This window comes from Myodes glareolus, chromosome 15 (assembly GCF_982192425.1).
Source record: "Myodes glareolus chromosome 15, mMyoGla1.1, whole genome shotgun sequence".
Lineage (NCBI taxonomy): Eukaryota > Metazoa > Chordata > Mammalia > Rodentia > Cricetidae > Myodes > Myodes glareolus.
In genome coordinates, this window is record NC_142040.1 from 67,662,619 (window position 1) to 67,682,974 (window position 20,356).

General features: G+C 46.8%; 1 protein-coding gene across 3 annotated transcripts in view; it reads right to left on the minus strand.

The window, feature by feature from the left end:
- Positions 1–20,356, minus strand: part of Trio (trio Rho guanine nucleotide exchange factor) — a 286,618-nt gene that overhangs the window by 38,553 nt on the left and 227,709 nt on the right. For all 3 annotated transcript variants that reach the window (XM_085676587.2, XM_085676586.2, XM_085676588.2), the window contains exons 35-36: positions 2,289–2,581; positions 1,396–1,566 (exon numbers count right to left, since the gene is read on the minus strand). In XM_085676587.2, coding sequence (XP_085532713.2) covers positions 1,396–1,566; positions 2,289–2,581 — 464 coding nt within the window. The remainder of the gene's footprint in view (positions 1–1,395; positions 1,567–2,288; positions 2,582–20,356) is intronic.

Here is a 20,356-nt window from a genome sequence, read left to right on the forward strand (position 1 = left end):
TTCAAGATAACATACTGTCTGGGAGCATTACTAGATTTCTGCAAAAGAAGACTTTGCTACTGATAATACCCAACCGGGCTGCATGGTAAGCAATAAATGATTCCAGTAAACAAGACTCTAGCAACTCAGTCTTTTAAAGGAGGAAAATTAGCCAGCAAAGCCTGCTCCCCATTGCTTGGATAACCACCAGATTTAAGAAATTTTATTTGTTTTGCTTTGGAAAATCTATTCATTTAGACTGTTACAAAACAGCTCACGAGCTGTCCCAACACCCACGTCGCTTATTCCCTGGCCAGGCGCTACACAAAGGGCTTGAGAGCCTTCACTGTCTCTCTCAGATTGGCCTGCACACACGGGACAGACTGGAGCTTGGCTCTCCGGCTCACAACCAGTGTCCTCAGAACCAGAGCACCCTGGCGGGGCTCAGCTGCTGGGTTGTGGGGTGCATGTGCTGTGAGCTAAAACTCAGCACCAAGTGTGGTGGCCTCGCTGCTGCCAATCACTGCCTGGCGTCCATCCTTGGTTGTCAAACAAAGGCTGACAAATCCAGCAAGTGACTGACACATCAATAGAGTCAGGAAAGGAACAGGGAAAAATGTGAAGAAAAAAGTGTTGAAAGCACATCCATTTCATTTGGAAGACTTAGTTATTGCCAAACAAAACAAAACAAAAGAACAACAATAAAAACCCAGCAGTGACTTCCTAGCTCTATTTTTAGTGCCTAACAAATGGGGAGGGTCATGGTGGAGCCAGGATGCAGAGAGGGTGCGCAAGTTTCATTTATTACATTTCCCTTTTTGATACTGTATTTTTGAGATATTTACTACTGGAGTGGATAAAATAATCTAAAATGATGTAACAACTGAAAGGAAACGGGGACTGACATGGCTTGAAGGCTTCATAGGATCCAGGAGGAGCCTCAAGGCTCAGGGGCCTCCTAATACTTTGTAACAATGCACTTGCTGGGGTGCTAATCCCATGTGGGGAAAGTAACTGGGGAACAATACAACCTTATTTTAACTAGAAAATCATGTGCAAGAACTATTATGGAGGAAACATGATGGCCTACTGTGTGCGGAAAGACAGGCCGCAGGAGATTTCTCCTCTCTCAGGGACTCTAAGCAATATGTTAAAAATTACTTTAACAGCAGCAATTGCTGAAGCATCCGTAAAATACACTGAATGGATTTACATGACCACGTGGTATGAGAGTAGCATATGCTGGCTTAGTATTTGTTCTAAACGGAATTATTATTCATACTTCTGAGATATGAACAAGCTGGCTGCTGGGAAAACACCAGCTTCCAGTGCCTACTCCCACATCCCTGCCCCTCCTGGCGTGGAAGCCAGGGAAGGGCTCGGCCTCTGGCCTGGGTGAGCGTGGCTCTCCTTTACCTTGTCATCCTGCGAGTCCGGCTGAAGAAGGCTGTGCTGTTGGATGGCCATGGGTGGGGGCAGCGGTACAGCATCGGCGCCCTCCTCTCCTTCTTCTTCTCCGCAGCTCTGCATGCCCGAGGAAGAGGATTTGGACAGCGTGCCGCTGCTGAGGCCCTCGTTCCGTCCTCTCTGCAATCAAACCAACGGTTGTTCCTTCAGGCTGGGCCATGACAACCAAGCACTGTTTACATGTTAGACTCTGGGCCCTCAAGTTAATCAGAAGAGCATAGCAAGGCCAGACTCAAACACATATTCATTTCCTCTGGTCTTACTTACATAAAAAGTTTTAGTTTTGAGTTTTAGCTTTAGTGAGAGACCATGGAATCAGAGGAAAAAAAATAAAACAAAAAGGAAACCCATGACACAATGAAATAAAACAAACGTGACACCATTCGTCACCGCCTTTTTCTTTCTTTGAGCTGGTGCAGAACTTGAGCCTAAGTTAAAATTCCCACTGGCCCTGTCAGTACTGATGTCATCTTGGGGACATGAAGGATGAGTTTTCGGAGCACAACTCAGAGGCTCCTGGGACAAAGGGGGAAGCAAAAAATCCTTGACGTCCTCTGTCCACTTGGTGACACAGGAATGACGTGGAGAGTGGCAGTATGGTGGATAAAGCTGTCAACTGGTATTTCTAACAATGTCTTTAAGCCTGTCTGTGCGCTTAACAGTTTGCAAACCAGAAATCAAAATGACGCCATGAGTACTGGGGCTTCCAACAAACCAGATCCATTACTTCCTAAGACAGCAACTACTCTTAACCTGAAAGAAATAAAGCACTGGAAGGGCTCTGGCCCCTGGACTCCAGTGACAGCAGTGACAGCAGCCGTAAGTCAATCACACAGACCTACCTCTTCGATGGTCTCATCCTGTGGGGTGGCAGCGCTGTCGTCGGAGTCCTTCTGGGAGCCAGCATCCGCACTCTTCCGGACCTCCCTGCTCTTCTTGTGCTTGTGGGCCAACTTCTTGGCGTGCCCATCGGCCTTGCCACTGCTGAGCCGCCGCACAGGGCTTGTGAGCCACTTGCGCAGGGTGTTGCCTGGACGCTTGGGACCTGGTGAGCTCTGCGCTCCGATCATGTGGGGCTGAAGAGAAGCCACAGAGGCCGGCGGACTGGCGTCATTACTGGAGACAGAGAGTGAGTCTGAAGGGACGAGAAGGACAAAGAAGGCCTTTTACTGAACAGGATAAAAGCTCCCTGGCACTGGGGTCAAGTCTATGCCACTTAGTCACCGTGCTTGGTCCCCAGCTTAGCAGACTCTCAGGTGAGGGGCTGGGAACTTAGACTGCTGTCTTTATCCAGATGCTGAAACAAAGAGGAGGGAGAGGGCTGACGTGGCTCTCTTCTAGGAAGACTGTCAGGCTGGACCTCTGCAACAGATGGTCTTTCTCAAGACATACTGCTCCTTTCCAAAAGCACCTGACATCCCCAATCCTAAAGACCAGTGTGGCGACTGCACAGATCAATCATGTTGACGCACTTTTGTCTTTGAGATGGAGTCTCTGTAGATCAGGCTAGCCTCAAGCCTGCTAGATAAGCCAAGGATGACCTTGCATTCCTGATTCTTCCCCTCTACCTCCCAAGAACCAGGGTCACAAAACTATGTGCTACCACAACTCAGATGCTTAGATTTAAAATGCCATAACTGAGGCTGGAGAGATGGCACAGCGGTTGAGAGTACCAGCTGCTTCTACAGAACATGAGTCTGGTTCTCAGCACTCATACGGCAGCTCACAACCAACTTCAGTCCTATGGGATCTAACACCCTCCTCTGGCCTCCACAAGTACCAGGCACAGCCATGGGGCACGGACATACATGCAGGAAAACATCCATACACATAAATTAAAATAAAGTCAATAACACATTAAACTATAGGATACCAGAAGACATAATTTAAAATTATTTCTAACCATTTGCTTGATTAATAAAATCAGGAAATAAGAACTTAAGAGAGAAAAAAAGTTAGTGATAGTTACATCAATTATCAAACTAATTAGTCAAATATATTTAGTTTGACACACTACCCATAAATATCTGCCTGTCTGTCTATTTTCCTTCTATCCAGCTGACCCGCCCACCCAGCGAAAGAGATTAGACTCTGTGACATTAGCACCCACCATCTATAAAGGCTGCCATCCAGGACCAACTCGATGAAGCATAGAGCATGGCTAGTGGGGAGCCTAGGAGATGAATAGCTACTTGCTCATAGATAATACAGACAGTTTCATTGTTGGCAACTTAGCGATGCTACCCCATATGCTTGAGTAAATACTAGCAATCAAACAAAGACAATTTTTTAAATCAAAGGAGAAAAGAAAGCCTTTTCAGCTAACCAAAATGCTCCACAGAAAGGGTATCTAGACCAAGTTTCTCACTGGATTTCAAAATTAAACATAGTTAAGTCAGGGCTGATGGACTTCCAAGAGGAAAGTCTTTTTAAGCCAATCCAGAGTTAGGTGAAATGTTTCTGTGAACTTGAAAGCCAGCGATCAGGAACAGGGTGGCCACTTTCCAAGCACCTGACGTTAGGGCTCTGCCAAAACGATGCAGAACTGAATGATTTCTTTCAGGAGACGCAATAATGAAGATGACCACTGGCCATGTGTTTATTTTCTTAGACCCGCTGAAGTCTTAAAATATGTATGACAATTAATCATCGAAAGCACTCTTTTCCCCCACACACCTGAACAGGCTCTTTGTCTTATGGACCAGAGGCCTTTCATTGCATGCTGCAGATACAAAGCTAGCGTGTAGCCTGTGGCTACATGTAGTGCCAACAACTCCCGTGAGGGCTTTCGACTACTTGAGACAGCTGATTCTCATCTAATTGCTGCCTCATTTGTTTTTCCTTTGCCCAAGACACAGGCTGGTAGAGCATATGACATTGCAGCATTCATGTTTAAAAATTTACACCTTTAATCCCAGCACTTGGGAGGCAGAGGCAGGTGAATCTTAGTGAGTTCGAGGCCAGCCTGATCTACAAAGTGAGTTTCAGGACAATCAAGACTGCTACACAAAGTAATCCTGCCTCAAAAAACAAAAGAAATTTGCACTTTTCTTCCCAGAGGCAAACTGGTTCAGAACTAATGAATGCCTGCTAAGAAGCAGCTCTTCTGCCTGTGCATGTACCAGGCAGTATGTGCATGCATACCTGGGCATGTGACATGCAGTATATGCACGCATACCTGTGCATGTGCTCACTATTTATTATTCATTCATTCATTTCAATGCAAGGCTTCTCTGTGTAGCAGCATAGGACTCACTCCCAGTTCCTAATCATAAAGTCAAACTCCTCACGCTTTTGATCCTTTGCAAGAACGCATTGTGTATACATGATCTGAAGTACCCAATTCTCTGCCTCGATCTGGAGATCGTCAGAGCCTGCACAGCTACTCTGTGCTAGGACGTGACACAATGCATAAATCAGAAGGTAAGCAGCCCCACTACACTGGTACACACTTTGAATGACATCCCAAGCCCTATGCATCTCTCTGTGCACACCCGGCACACAGAGTCCCCAGTGCAGTCCCTTCGGAAGGACCCGACTGACTGGTACCACACTTGTCTTCCTCAGGAGGCCCTAGTGGCCACCACAGCCAGGGGACTACTAGGAGGTGACTAAACCTGACCCCTGAGTGCCTACTGCCAGAAACAACACAGCAGCAACTGTAAGGCTCTTGTCTCCCTTTTCCAGGTACCCTGACCTCCCGTCTGTACAGGATCTATGTGGATTGCTAGGTTTACAGAGAGAATCCTCAGGAGAGTCCCTTGATGGAGACACTGTATGGCAAGGAGCTTAACTGCCAACAGGCTGCTTGGTACATCTTGCAGCTTAGTAAGAATGTGGAGGATACAGATGACTAGGTGAGCCAATAAACTGGATACAGGCTATTGTATTTATGTTTGCCCATCCCAGGGACACTGATAATGTAGGACTGCCACCGTGGACAATGGCGTGGCCTACTGTGGTCAGTTCTGTGATAATTATAGGTGGTCTCTACCTTCTGTGAAGCACATACAGTTGTGAATTTTCACTTATATGGAAACCGAATCAAGCAGACACCTCTCTCTTGTGGTCTGTGTCTCTCCCTCCGGTGTCACTCATGGCTTCTTCCTCAGCACAGAGCCCAGACTTGGTGCGTGTGAGCAGCACTGACCAAGGGAAACTGCACAGGGCCCTGCAGCTCTGATAGACACACCTGCTTCGCATTCCCAGTGCCTCGCCTTTGCTCCCAGCTCTGCTCCTCACCACAGCGCTGCCTTTCCTAGACTGTAGGAAGGCCTTTAGCTAAGGCCTGGTTTGGCTTTCCTCTTTTAACTGAAAGAATCTGCTTACTCTGGACGCAAAAGGAAGACCTAAGACGGGTGTCAGAGAAAGCCTGCATCTGGGCTAGGTTCTCTCAGAAGTGACTCAGGTTTCCACACCCCATAGGGCAGCAATGGCACTGGAAGAAACACCAGAAGTGAAATGAAACGCTTTACTAACTGCAGTAAAGTGTGGCATCTGGGACTCCCGGTGGCACAGAAAAAAGTACATCGTATTCATACAAACAGCGAGTGTCCCATCAATACCCAGAATTCATGGGCAATGTGAGCTAATGGCAAGTCTAGCAGTGTCTAGGCAATACTAAAAAAGCATGGCTGAAACAAACTAGACGGTGACCTCATTCTACTTCTATTTTAGAAGAAATCTGTCCCTTATTAAAAAGGATAAACCTCAGGATAAAGAGATTCTAGCGGGCTTAAAACCGCATGCAGGTGTGCACAGAGGACAGTCACTCTATCTGCCGGGCCGGTTTGGGGAGGAATCCTCAGGTACGTGGTTCACACAATGGCTATCACGGATTCCTTTGAAAATGAAGATAGAGAAAAAGTCAAAGAAGAGGAAGATTTCAGCATGTGCACACAGGGCCAGAGCCAAGGGGAGGGGAAACCTTCCCACTCTCAGTCTGTGGATCTGGACATCTGTGATTAATAAAAGCACTTAAAAATGTAAGAAGAAAGGGGTCATATCCTGCTAGCTGCAGACTAAGGAAGATTAAGGGTTTCTTTCTTTGTTTGCTTTTTCCAGCTTTCTCCTGACTTTCATAATGGGAGAAAGTCGCTGGGACTGTCAGTGTGCTGGAGCAACGCTTGGATCTCTGAGGGCTTCTAGCAAACCTTTAGAGTTAAATACTGCACACTCTGAGCTTGAAAATGCCTCACCCAAATCTACATTTATTTTGGTTTCACAGTCTCAATAGCATACAAGTGGGGTGGAGGGACACATGTGACCTGGGGACTGGGGCCTGACTGGCACACGCGGGGGTCCTACAAGCATTTGCTGAGGAGGCTGCTTACAGACAACTGCAGGCCGGCGATGAGGTTGGAGATGCAACCCTGCCTGTCACTTGCACGGTGTAAGGATCTTTAAAGCCCATGGCTGCCTTCTGCTTTAAGTGTAAAACTTCCTGAGGTGTAAAATGGCAATGATTTTCCTTCTGTTAGGTGCAGCAGTTGCAAAGAAAGTTATTGCAAATACACCCTAATAGATATTAGGCAATATTCACGTTTTTGCATAGAAAAAAAGAAGCTGCCAACAGCGTGGAGGGATCCAGGGAAATGGAGCCAGATGATCTACTTCAAGGCTTGCGGTGGGAAGAGCAGCCGGGACTGCACAGGCAAACACTGTTCAGGCTCCCCTCACCCCATAGCACATCAATGAAGCGCACACAGGACAATAGCTGACAGCCGACTCACGGATGAGGAGGCACGGCCACCACAAGATGCACGTACTCAACACTGGGAGACCTTCCAGTAAATCTCTGTCTCACATTTCAAATTCTCTTGCAGTATCCCCAAATGAGAGAAAGGGAGAGGGAGGGGGAGGGGTAGAGGTAGAGGGAGAGGGAGGGAGAGAGAGAGGGAGAGAGGGTGCACGCAGGGGAAGAAACCCAAGTCTCGCTCCTAGGCAGACACTGTCTCACTGAGCTAATCCTATATTTCCAGGCTAAGGATCACGACTCTGTCTTGGTGTCCACTGCGGGTGTGTTGAAGAACATGCGACACACAAACTATGCCACGATGCCTTAGGATAAGCATAACTCCAAGAGAAACGTCTACAGCAAAGGGCTGATTTCCAGCTCACGTAGGCATGTTGACAATGGGAGGCATCGTTACTATGTAAGAAAGACAACCCCAAAGGCTGTGCTTCTAGAGCTGGAGGCCAGCTGGGCAGGCTTTACCACTGTACCAGACTTATCGAGAGCTGATGCAGAAGCGCTTTTGTGCTGAAAGCCAGACCAGGGAGCTGGCAGTGAGCACCCTGGGCCAGAAGTGCACACTATTTGGGAAGCAAAGAACAAATAGACTGCTAGCTCGACTGTGACTGAACTGCCTAGAACAATCCACAGCATCTCTATGTTCTTTAGATGGGATTTAAAGTCTGTTTCTACAATGAATAAATGGGATCTACTGAAACTGGGAAGCTTCTGTAAAGCAAAGGACACTGTCAGTAGGACAAAAAGGCTGCCTTCTGACTGGGAGAAGATCTTCACCAACCCCTCATCAGACAAAGGTCTGATCTCCAAAATATACAAAGAACTCAAGAAACTAGGCACTAAAACTCTAATTAACCCAATTAAAAAATGGGGTACTGAACTTAACAGAGAATTCACAACAGATGAACTTCGAATGGCCAGAAGACACTTAAGGTCATGCTCAACCTCCTTAGCGATCAGGGAAATGCAAATCAAAACCACTTTGAGATACCATCTTACACCTGTCAGAATAGCTAAAGTCAAAAACACCAACGATAGCCTATGCTGGAGAGGATGTGGGGTGAGGGGAACACTCATCCATTGTTGGTGGGAATGCAAACTCGTGCAGCCACTGTGGAAATCAGTGTGGCGGTTTCTCAGGAAACTGGGAGTCAACCTCCCTCAGGACCCAGCAATACCACTCTTGGGAATATACCCTAAAGATTCCCTAACATACTACAAAAGCATTTGTTCAACTATGTTCATAGCTGCACTATTTGTAATAGCCAGAACATGGAAACAACCTAGGTGCCCCTCAATAGAAGAATGGTTAAAAAAGGTGTGGAACATATATACATTAGAGTTTTACTCGGCGGTTAAAAACAATGACATCTTGAATTTTGCATGCAAATGGATGGAAATAGAAAACGCTTTATTGAGTGAGGTAAGCCAGACCCAAAAAGAGGAACACGGTATGTATTCACTCATAAGTGGATTCTAACCATAATTAAAGGTCTTTGAGCCTATTATTCGTGATCCTAGAGAAGCTAAATAAGAAGATGAACCTGATGAAGATTATTTAGCTATCCACCAGGAGATCCTTTGTCTGGAGAAGGACGGCTATGCAGTCGGAGGCCCACATTGGAGCAACGGATTGAGCCCCCCGAGGTCCGGAGGGGGAGCGGAAGGAGGAGGAACATGAAAGACGAAATCAGTACTGCGAGGGATGCTATCACCCACTGATACAAGGGAACGGATCTGATGAGAATTTACCAGGGCCAGTCGGACTGGGACTGAACGAGGACGTGATCTAGCCAGATTCTCGGAATTTGGCCGGATTCTCTGACTGTGGCTGGCCCGGGGTCTTTCTGAAAAGCCATTGACTATGACACTGGGACCTGTTTCCTCTGCATATGCTGGATTTTGGGGATCCAGTCTGTTTGGACGCTCGCCTTCCTGGACTTGGAGGGAGGGGGAGGGAGCTGGAGCTTCCCACAGGGCAGGAAACCCTGACTGCCCTGGGGGACGGAGGGGAAGGAGGGGGGGAGTGGGGGGAGTGGGAGGGTGTTGGGAGGGGGGGCGGAAATGGAAACTTTTATAAATTAATAAAATTTACTAAAAAAAAAAAAATAAAGTCTGTTTCTAGAATCAAGCTTTCATTCTTTTCTTATTTACAGAGAGAGAGAGAGAAAGAGAGAGAGAGAGAGAGAGAGAGAGAGAGAGAGAGAGAGAGAGAGATCACAGTGCCCCAGACTCTCTCAAGACGACACAAAAAGTCAGCTACTCTGTAAATTATTCCCGTTCAGGGACCGTGTCTTGTCTAACACGACGATTACAATGGTCTGACAGACCACAAGTACTGGAGATAATGGTGGGCAATGTACCTGGGGAATCAGCTGAGGGACTAACTAAGGAAGAGACACGGACCTGCCTAGTGACACGGGACAGTACTGGTGGCGAAGACCAGGCGTGTTTTCATAGCCATTTTTCAAGTTAGAATCTGCCTTCTACCTGTGAGTATCAGAAACCTTTTCCTCCCTGGCTTCTTCTTCCTATCCAGTCTCCTTGCTCTGACACAGGTTCAGGTCCCTTCTGTCCTTGGTCCCCCTGGGCTCTAGTTTGTACCCTGGCACTGAGGATCCATCGGTGTGTTAGCAATGACTGGACACTGTGTGCCAGAATTCCATGCCTTTCCCACACACCGCTAGGCTGTGACCATCACGTTGATGCCATGACAACAGAGGAAGTAATTTTTGCAAAGGCAGAAGCCAGGGAGAGGCACTGAGCCCAGAGGAGGGCGATGGATGGAAATGTGGTCTGAGAACACAAAGTGCCCTTTACACACTTCAGAGTGTGGTGCCGAGAGGGTCCTTGGTGCAAGAAATGTGAACTTTGTGTCTGCATTAAATAAGAAGTGAGCACAGAAGACACAAGGGAAAAAAGATAAATTTCCTTGCCTTTAAAAAAAATAAATAAAAATCCAGATTGCACCGGAGGCCCCAGAACGGCATTGCCACGGATCGCGTTGTAATGAGGAACACATGTCTCCCAGCCTGAGAAAATGCACATAAACGACCAACAGATGCAGCTCCTCGGCAGAACCCTCCCACACACTCACCGGGGAGTGCTAACAGCAGTGCCCCCTCCCCAGCTCTCACGACCCATGAATCCCGAAACACACAATAGTCATGGGTATCAACCCCAAAGAAGCTGCTCTGGCCTTTTCTTTAGGAAGGCTGAGAGCCAGAGCCACACATAGGCACTCGAGCATGTATGCACACAGGCATGGGAGCACGTCTGTACCTGGCTTGTGCCCTAGTCTCAGTGTTACCAGTTCGTGGAGTGTGTGGTCCCCTTAATGCCCAACCCAAGCAGGATGACCCCTGGAGAACTCTCAGTAGGACTGGTCCTCAGTTTTCTTCCTGACAGATTTGAATATTTTATGAACATCAGGAAACACGGCTCTTAGGTTTATCCGGTAAGAGGGAGGTTGGATGTCAGCATTTCTAGTCTGGAAGCCATTCCATTTCAAAGGTCCTTTTAACCGTCATCGTTAACGTCTCAGATAAAAGACACGAAGAACAAACGGCACAACCTGTTAGCTGGCTAGTCAGACGGACAGGATCTCACTCACTGCCGAAAAGGACGTTTACGAATACACCACAGCTGAGGCAATGCAGTCACCATGAAGGACAGGCTGAGCTAGCCTCGATGTCAGAACTCTACCGGGTCAAGGGATGGAGGGGCAGGACTCTCCAAGCACGAGGATCTGTAGCAGGTGAATGGATTATGACCAGGCTGTCTGCTTCCAGGCACAGGGAGTATTACAAATCAGGGCTCTGAAGAGGACAACCTTGGCGACAACAGGACAAGATGAACATAAAGGAACAACTAGCTCCTGCCCGGCACTTTCTAGACTCCTTGTGTGCCCTCCCCTTAGGAGAGCCAGGCATCCTCGGTCTACTGCTCGCCGATGAGCACGTGATGAGCATGTAGATGCTGCGTAACAATCAAACTTGTGAAAATGAGCCGCGCAAAAGAGCCACATTATATGGCTTCCTCCTACCCTTCTTCTGTTGATCCACCCTGAGCTCACTTCTAAATGTAACCCTTCTCTACTCTGGACAAACACTGACTTGGAGGAATTTTCTAGCCCTTGTTTTTGGCAGCTAGAATGACCGGGCTGTCTTTGGTGCTTTTTATGTGTGTCAGGGCCCATTTACTTTGGTGAGAGATGAACGGCAGAATTTCTCTGCAGACAAACATCTAAATTGTCGGAGAGGAGAAAAAGTCCCTGAGGAACTATTTTGCCAATGATGAATGGTAGGGTCTTAAGATTCAAGGTCAAAAGCAGATTGTTGCAAGATAGCAGTGCTGCATGCAAACACACACACACACACACACACACACACACACACACACACACACGCACGCACACACACACTTTCTTACAAATAAAAACAACAAAAAACCAAGACTAGAAAGACATGTATGAATCCCACAAACTACAGCTTTCTGTCCCCTCCCATCCAGCACCATCTTTCCCTTGCGATGAGAGTGATCACGGGTGTGTGGTGGGTGCTGAGTAGGGCTGGGAGGATGCGCAGTGTCTTTGCAGTAGCCTCCCTGGATGATCTCCAGCCAGCACGCAGGTGTGGGCCACTGTTCCCGGGAACAGTGGGTAGGAAAGGGACCCCCACCTTCACCCAGGCAGCACCACGGAGGCAGAGGGACACCTGCAGCCCGAGGATGTAACCTGGTCTTTCCCCTTTCTAAGCAGGAGCCCTTCTGAACGCTCTGGGGTGCATCTGGCTTTTCTGTGAGGTCGAGGTCCTCCGTGGTACCCAAAAGTCAAACTGTGTCATTTAAAGAAGAATTACTAAAAACAAACAAGAAAACCAGGGACCAGCCTGCTCAGTATTTAGCTCACTGTTCAAAGAGGGCTAAGGAGGTTCTCTATTTCATGAAGAAACAGTGCCTTGATTCTTAATTTCTGTTTGTGAAGTCATTTCCAGGGCACTGCAGTGTTTATTGTTGCCTGAACAGACACACAACTCATCATTTACAGGAACACACAGTTAATTTGGGGGAGAGTAGGCAGTCAGATGGCGCCCACAAACCATCCTGCCTTCATAGCCCCTCACTAGATCCCTAATTAGGGATCGTGGATACTTAGCTCATGGTCACAACGGTCTCTGAAGCTCAACATGAAGTAATAGGCATGGAAATATCTAATCTTACCTACAGAAGGCTTACATCTGGGACACTTTCCACAAAGAACATTTATTCCCTTGATTGCCGTCTTTTTTCTTACATGTTAAAAACAATGAAGTCACTTGGCTTGCCTTGTTAAAGGGCAAGTCTACAATTTGGGTGGAAGGTAGATGCTTTTAAAAGCTAAAACCTGTCTTCATGAGAAGCAGGGGACACACAAAGACCTTCCAACACAACACAGTTTAAAAGAACATTCTACAGTTAAACTGTGTGGTGTGGTTGAAATGGCGATAAGGCTATGCTTACGCTTTGTCCATACAAAAATTTATTATTGTTCTTTTAAAATCAAAACCAGATTCAGAATGTCAGCAGAGAGAAGTGTTTTACTGCCTCAAAAATGTCTGAATTGCATTAGCATACACATAATTGAGCCAGCTATGAACCGTGCAAACTTACAAATGCTGTCATAGAGCCCATACCAATATGCTCATTTCTATACAGCACTAAGGGGCAGCGGGGAGGCCCTGGAATGTTCTGCAGTGAGCCTGCCAAGTATTATCACTCTCCACATCCTCCATGGGGTGGGTTAACTATGGCTTCAGTCTCAAGGGATGGAATATTAGTTCAGAAGAGTTATAGCTGTGTAGAGGGAGGAAGCAGATCACTCTCTCCCAAACCACAAAGCAAATATCCAGCACATATTCTGGAGTTCTTGGTTTAGTTCAAAAATAAAGAAACAAAAGAGTCCTAACCCATTAAGAATTCCTTCCAAATAGCATTCTAGTAACAGTAACAAAAGCAAAACGGCGCTGCCAGTGAAGCTCACAGCACGCGGAGGCGGACGAACGTGAATACAGCTGATGCCCACGGACTCCGGGAGGAAAAGCTTTGCTGCAGACGTGATGCACAGAGCACCGTTCACCCCAAAACACACTCCAGGTCACACTGGCCACCCCTACCTTTACATCATCTTACTTTCTACCTCCCTCGGGTCCAAATGACTCTTTTAGTCATCAGTTAGTAGACTTTTAGAGTATGGTTCCCCTCTTTTTTTGGGGGGGAAGGGTGATCACATCTAAAACAGCGGCAGCACAAACCAAAAAATGAAAAGAAGGCTGGGGTGCTTATCTTCGGAGGGAGCTGAAAATTCTGTCTGTCCCCTGCTTCTTAGGCCTCAGGAATAGGCAGGCAGTTTTCTGAGGATCGCCTCTTGTCAACGGAATCCTGTAAGAGCTCTTCCCTCTGTGCCATTCAAGCTACTTACTGGTAACTGGTGCGAAGGAAGGAGGGGAGGGGGCCTGGAGCTTTTCCAGGAAGAAACAAAGCAGGCTCGGAGACAAAGGGAATGAAAAGAACTACCGCCTCTGCGAGGAGCACCAATTAAAGCAGGATCCTGTCCCTGGCTTTAATCAGTGCCCCTGTGATAAACTGGCACTGCCACCTCCAGGGAGCGAGCAACCACAGGAAGCAATCAGACAGTCTCTGCGTGGGGCTGGGGTGGAACACGACTGGGCCAGGCACTGTGCTGGCTTTCCTTTGAGCTGAAGAGAGACAAAGAGAAAAACATTCAATTTTCAGGTCCTATGTGACTTTAGCAAGCACACTCCCTCTCACTGCGACAGAGTCTGAGATTCAACTTCATAGTCCCGGGCCCCATGAGCTTAGGGACAGAAAGGAGAAAGGGAAGCTGCCTCAGAACTCACACACTTTGTGCATCTCAGGCCTCAGCCCTCGCTCTTCCTTTTCTAGGTGACAGTTGCGAGATCATTTTTACCACAGAGTTAAGAGGTACCTATAAGATGTAATGCAGAAGCATTCTCAGCTGTGCTTCTGAGAAAAAACGATGGTCAAATATTAAAAGTATCAATAAGAGAGACATTGATTTACACCCAGAAAGACTAGGGGAGACACAGCAGACATTCTCAATGTCTGCCTCTGCGTTTCTAGTTGCTACAGTCTGGTCCCTCATATTTGCACGGTCTTACGAAAGAACCGCAAAAAATGAACCAGAGCATCTGGTCTGTGACTGCCCAGTCCCCACCCCCATTCCTGCAGGCGGGAAGAGGAAATTGGGGCTCCCTGGACAAATTCCAAGGCTCATTACTCCAAGCTCTCTGTGTTTATGGACTTGCTTGCTCACCCCAGAGGCCAACTCAGAGCACCTGGAGAAAATTCTTGAGAATGAAAAGCCATAAATCTGTGTTCTCCCTGAAGCTTAGCTGCTGCAATGTTTTAGAAAGACACACCAGCAAAGACAGAGATTGCAGCTCACCAGCAAGATGTCTGCCCGTCTGGCAAAGTCAATTCCAGACCAGAAGTCATTCTTGCCCTACAGCTGGATTTCGGCATGGCTATGGCTCCTTACATGGAAGGGAGGACTATTGCGGATTACTATTATCTATTTATATCTCAAACTTCCACATTCACTATAAGCTCAGTTGTAACATGACACAAAAATCTCATAATGTTTTCTCCTGGATAAGGTATCCATCCAGCATGTAAAACTTTTTCTATAAAAGTGAGAGGACAAAATTATTTCACAAATGTACTTTGCTTTAAAAAATATAATAAACAAAATTTAACGAGGATTCTGAAGAACACAGTATGGTGGAGGTGGGTGTACGGAGGGCGGGGCACGATGATGTGACCACAGACTAGTGCACTAAGAAAGACTTACCCAAAGTCACGTGGGTCGAGCGAGTAGGGATGAGATACTTGTTCTGGTTTCTGCAGTATTGTACAAGTCCCTGGTGCTCCTGTGCAATACATACTATACCGCAAACTCCAAATGAGTTAATGGTGCTTGTTTGCTTAAGGTTTTTCGAGAGAGGATTTCTCTGTACAGTGCTGACTGTTTTAGAACTTGTGCTATAGACCAGGCTGGCTCTGAACTCACAGAGATCCACCTTCATCTGCCTCCCAAGTGCTGGGATTAAAGGCGTGCACCACCACCACCCAGCGAGCTAGTGGTATTCAAGTGGGGTTAGGGGTTGGAGGTAGAGTTTAGATTGCTCCATGGTTCATGTGCTGTAAGCCAGTCCTTACAGCAAAACAACCCTCAGAGGAGGATGTTATTTTTGTTTATTCAGACTGGAGCGACCATTCTATGTGCTCCCATAAAACACAGCACTTCGTATGTGAATCCGTTCACTCCTCTTTCAGATTCTTCCGGTGTCTAACGCGGGAAATGTGCATGGTGCTGGACTAGGCCCTAAACTGGTGCAGCTACTTCAAAGTGAACCACTCAGCAGCGTCCCTGTCTGATTTACACACCTGGGCACACGCACTGGATTGTCCTAAAAGACAATTTACAGGTCTTTATTTGTCTAAGACAGTGGCTAGCAAAGGAACATAAGTGGGGACTAAGTCTCACCCCTAGCCAAGAAGCTAGTCACAACTGATAGCCACGGGGACAGTCAGTTGTCTTCAATGAGTGATACTGGGCATATCAATCACCTACATGGATTTTTATTATGTTTTGTTTTTGAAAGAAAGAAACAAACATGAAATTGGGCAGATAGTGAGGTCTGGGAGAAGCCAGAGGAGGGGGAGGAACATGACTAGAATAGACTGTATGAAAATCTGAAAGAAAACAAAGAATAGTTTTAAAAGTTGTATAGCCCAGGCTGGCATGGAACTCAAGACTCCCTGGGCTTAGCCTCTGGAATGCTGGGATTTTCGGTGTGTGCCAGCACCATATTGATGGTCCTGAACTTCACCTTCTCCTTTTCTTATTTCCTAACAATTGCTTAAATTCTCCTGGCTAAGGCGATGTAAAGTACCACACTGCCACAGCAACAAGTGAACTAAGCTTCCGTGTAGAAGGTCCAAGCATAACAAGCTCCCTGGCAGCAGGGTGCCACCACGCTCACTGGGCTTCAAGCAGGCAGGCCTGTCCCCAAAGCTCGAGGCCCAGATCAACTACAGATGCACAGAACGGTTTGGCACCACTCTGGATATCTTCACAAGCATAAAATATCTGCTTTGGAATTTCTTTCCTGGTCACAAATTAGAATCTATTTTTTCTGTTCAAGTCTGATGGATACATAATCAATGTAGACATAGGATCAGTGAATATGAAAATATTATTCTAATGCAATGTTGGGAAAGGTGCCTCAAATTAGTGTAAATTGCTGGAAATGATGAAGAGGCAGCTGCCTTCCCGAGAGGAGTGGGAGGGACAGACAGGACTTTCACTTCTCCTTTTCCATCCTTTAGCGTGAAACAGTATTTTCTCTTCTTCTTAAATCTAGGTCAACTTCAAAAAAAAAAAAAATCTGTGGTGCCAACTTTAAGAACATCTCTTAAGACTTTCTTAATAATTTAGCAATTATGAGAACAAAATAAGTAAAGGAAATAATAGCATAATAATCCTCCATTATGAGAAAAGGTCTAATAATATCCTTTACTAAGAAGAGGATTAAATATTTCTAGAACTCAAAGTCCCCTCTACAGAAAAAAAGATGCTATGTCTCAAGATCCACACCTGGAGCGCTCAGTGACCCCCAGGAGGGACGCTCTAGCAGTATTCTTGCTTTTCAGTTAAAGATGAAAAAGTTCGTGGAGATGAGGTAATTTGCACACGAGCTAGAGCTCCCAAGTGGTCCAGACTTTGCATCAGACTTTGACATTACTAATTATTTTTTTCTGCACCAGTTATTTTTAATCAAGTGAGCTCATCCCTCATCCACCTTCATCTTCTCACCACAGGAATGCCTACTGCCCAGTATCCCTCATGGGTAGACCCAGGTCACAGATCTTCACATAGTGAGGGCATCACCTCTCAAGAAAGCCACTCCGGGACAGCGTTATTAACACAAATATGATAAAATCCACCAGCACCTGCCAGGGACTTACAATACTGCTAGCTTTGTGGATGAAAACCATGATGAAACAGTATAGAAAACCATGTTTACAGAAGCAAGCTGAGCACTCCCAGGGTTGATACTTATTTCCTTAAGGGTCCATAAATCAAACTTAAGTCTGTTGTTTACCTCTGATCTCCAAGGACACCCAGAAGGAAGTGGTACCAATTCCCCTCAAGTGCTGAATGCTGATTTTCCGGGCCCCCTTTACCCATGATATGCCTCCTTCACTGGGGACCCCTCACCCCAACTGATTCAGGCAAGTTTATAGGGAATGAGAAGAGCCCACAGTCTCAGCGCTGAGCTCCCTCTGGCTCTACATCTTGCTGCCCACTCTTTATAAAGCGTGTGTGTGTATGGACAGTGGCTAGATGCAAGTAAGGCAGATATTCCAAGAAAACCAGGACAGGACTGTGATTATAGCAGAAACCACCCCTAGGAATTAGGTGGTAGCTTCTGAGAAGTCATCTTCTTGGTTGCATGGTATTGCCAGATGCCATAGGTGATGGGTAGAAAGATGGCCAACCCTGGAGAGTTCAAAGAGAGTGGTCTAGGCATTGGGCAGATCTAACTCTCCCTCTCTTGGATTTCTGTATTCTTTATCCTCCTCACAATGTAGCTTCTCTTGAGAGACCTTTGTAGGGATCACATTTCATATATATCCTCTATGGACAAAGCCAGACCCTGGAACACACAGTCCCCTAATACAGATTGTGGAGGCTGCAGAGTGCATCTCTCCCACCTGACTTTATCTTACATGCCGCAGTTCTTAAGCACAGAATCTAAACACCAGTGCTACAACACCATTTTCAATGCATCTGAGAACTCCCCGAATACATTAAGGCTGAAGCAGACACAAACCCAGCTAAAGCCACAAGAAGGCAATTGGAGCATAGTCCCCTTCTGCTTGTTTATATGCAATCTCAGAGGAAAAAAGATCACCAACTGCAGTGCTCAGACTAGAAACGCCACACAACACCTGATGCCTGAGCACAGCACTGGCCTTGGTCTCTGGCCACATTTCTAGGGTCTCCTGCAAGCCATTCCCACCCAGCCCTTTTACAAGAAAGTAGCTACGGAACACGATTCTGTATCAGCACATGAAATATTTCTGTTGCAAAATGCACATTCACTGCATAAGCAGCCGGCAGGAAAGGAAGCAGGCAGAGAAAGAAGTACAAAAGGAGCACCCAGAAAAGTCATGTACCTAGGTCGAGGATCCAGTACTTGCAGGTGCCTGGCTGTCTGCCGCTGCAGTAGGCTGAGCCGACAGAAGAAAGCGAGTCCAGCGTGTCGACTGGCTTAACTCCGTTTGGCATGGTGAGTGGGGATCTAACGGTCCAGGACCCCTGGCCCTACCTCTCCTCGCACGGTAGCCAGAGCACTCACTGAGCAGCGAAGACACAGGCTGGACAGCTCGGACAGCAGCAGCACATGGCCTGGACTGAGCGGAGCTCTCCTCTGTTCCCCTGCAGGCTCTGAGCACTGCCTAGCAGTTGGGGCTCACATGTGGGAATAGCCAGACACAGACTACATTCTACCACACTGACTCTAATTGGAGCTCAAGGAAATTCTCAAGGCACCCTGGGAACCAGATGTCTCTCTTCTCCGGCACTACCCAGCGCTGGATTTCCTTACTTGGTGAAATGTAAAGTGACAGATGTCCTCCCAGCCCTGGGCTTTCTGGACAGCTTCGCTGGCTTGGGCTTTGTGTACATCTGGAGGGAGATCCTCTCAGAGACCTCTAACAAACAGGGCCTCCTGATGAGACTTGATAAAGAGATGTAATGCGGTCTGAGAGCCAACTGGTTACATCACTGGGCAGTGCTGCACTCTCCACGTATTGAGAACAGCTCCATTCCTCCTTCCAGGAAGAAGCCAGACAAGAGAAAATAAATACCCTTATATGTGATGTGTAAAGGCATGTTTATTAAAGCACATCTCAGGCTCTCATTCCTGTCCTCTGAGGAAACTGGGAATTTTTCCTAGCTGATACAGCTGCCATTGCCAGTTCCTGGGTCATCCCCCTTGTCTCTCACACACGATGGTTCAGAGGAGATTATCCCTTTGAATCATGCTAAACCCTTGCTCCTCATGGCAAGCAGGTGCCCTCCATACTATGAGGGCCACTCTTGCTTTGGAAACACCTAGAATATTCTCTATGTCCACGCCTAGTGTGCAGGACATTTTTATTAGTGTTGCTTTGTCTTCCTAAGACTTTTCTGCATTTGTTGCCAAATAAACTTTAAAAATTCTTAAAGAAAGAAAACCTGGGAACAGCACAGACGTCTGTAAAACGTTATACAACACGTGCACAGTCGGCAAGGACGGTGGTTTCAGAGGCCAATGTCTGAATAAAAGCTGCTGCAACACGGGGCCTTTTGTACGTTTTTCACATTTTAATTTTATGGCTAGGATTTGGCATTTACAGATGTACAGCGAGCCTCATATTCCGACAGAGCAAAAGCATGGCATGGGGCTTGTTCTCCCTGTAATGGGGGGTCCTGCGTGTGATGGGTCCAGATGGGATGCTGACTGTAGACCCAAGGGAGAGCTGCAACCCACACAGAGCACTTTCTAACAAGCAAAGGAAACTTTATTACCAACTCAATAACCCTGTTTGTTGGCAAAATAAGCACGAAAAATTGCAATCTACAGCAATCAAGTTAATCGACATTCTAAAGTTTCGTTTATCGACTTTATTACACGGTTTACCTTTTCCCTGTCTAAAAATACCAACCGCCAAAGACAGGCTATTAATTAAAAGCTAGAGAGCCAGTTGTCAGGGCAATGAATTACCTCATGTGAAATGTAAGTTCTCTGTGAAGGAAGAAGGGGTTGAGGCTTAAAAGTAAGCACAGTGATTTTGGCTGCAGATGTATGGGAAATTCCCCAGAGACCAATCTCTCCACATTCTCTAGGCTCACAGATGCCAGCAAGTTGAAGCACAGCAGGAGAAAGGGGACTGGGAGCAGGGAGGATTCCGTGTGGAAGCTCCCTTCTCAGGCAAGTGACCATGAGGTGGACCTGGCAGAGGAGCCATTCACCCTGAAGCCACTGTATGGGGAAGTGAGGCCCGCAGAAATGTGGAGGTCAGCGA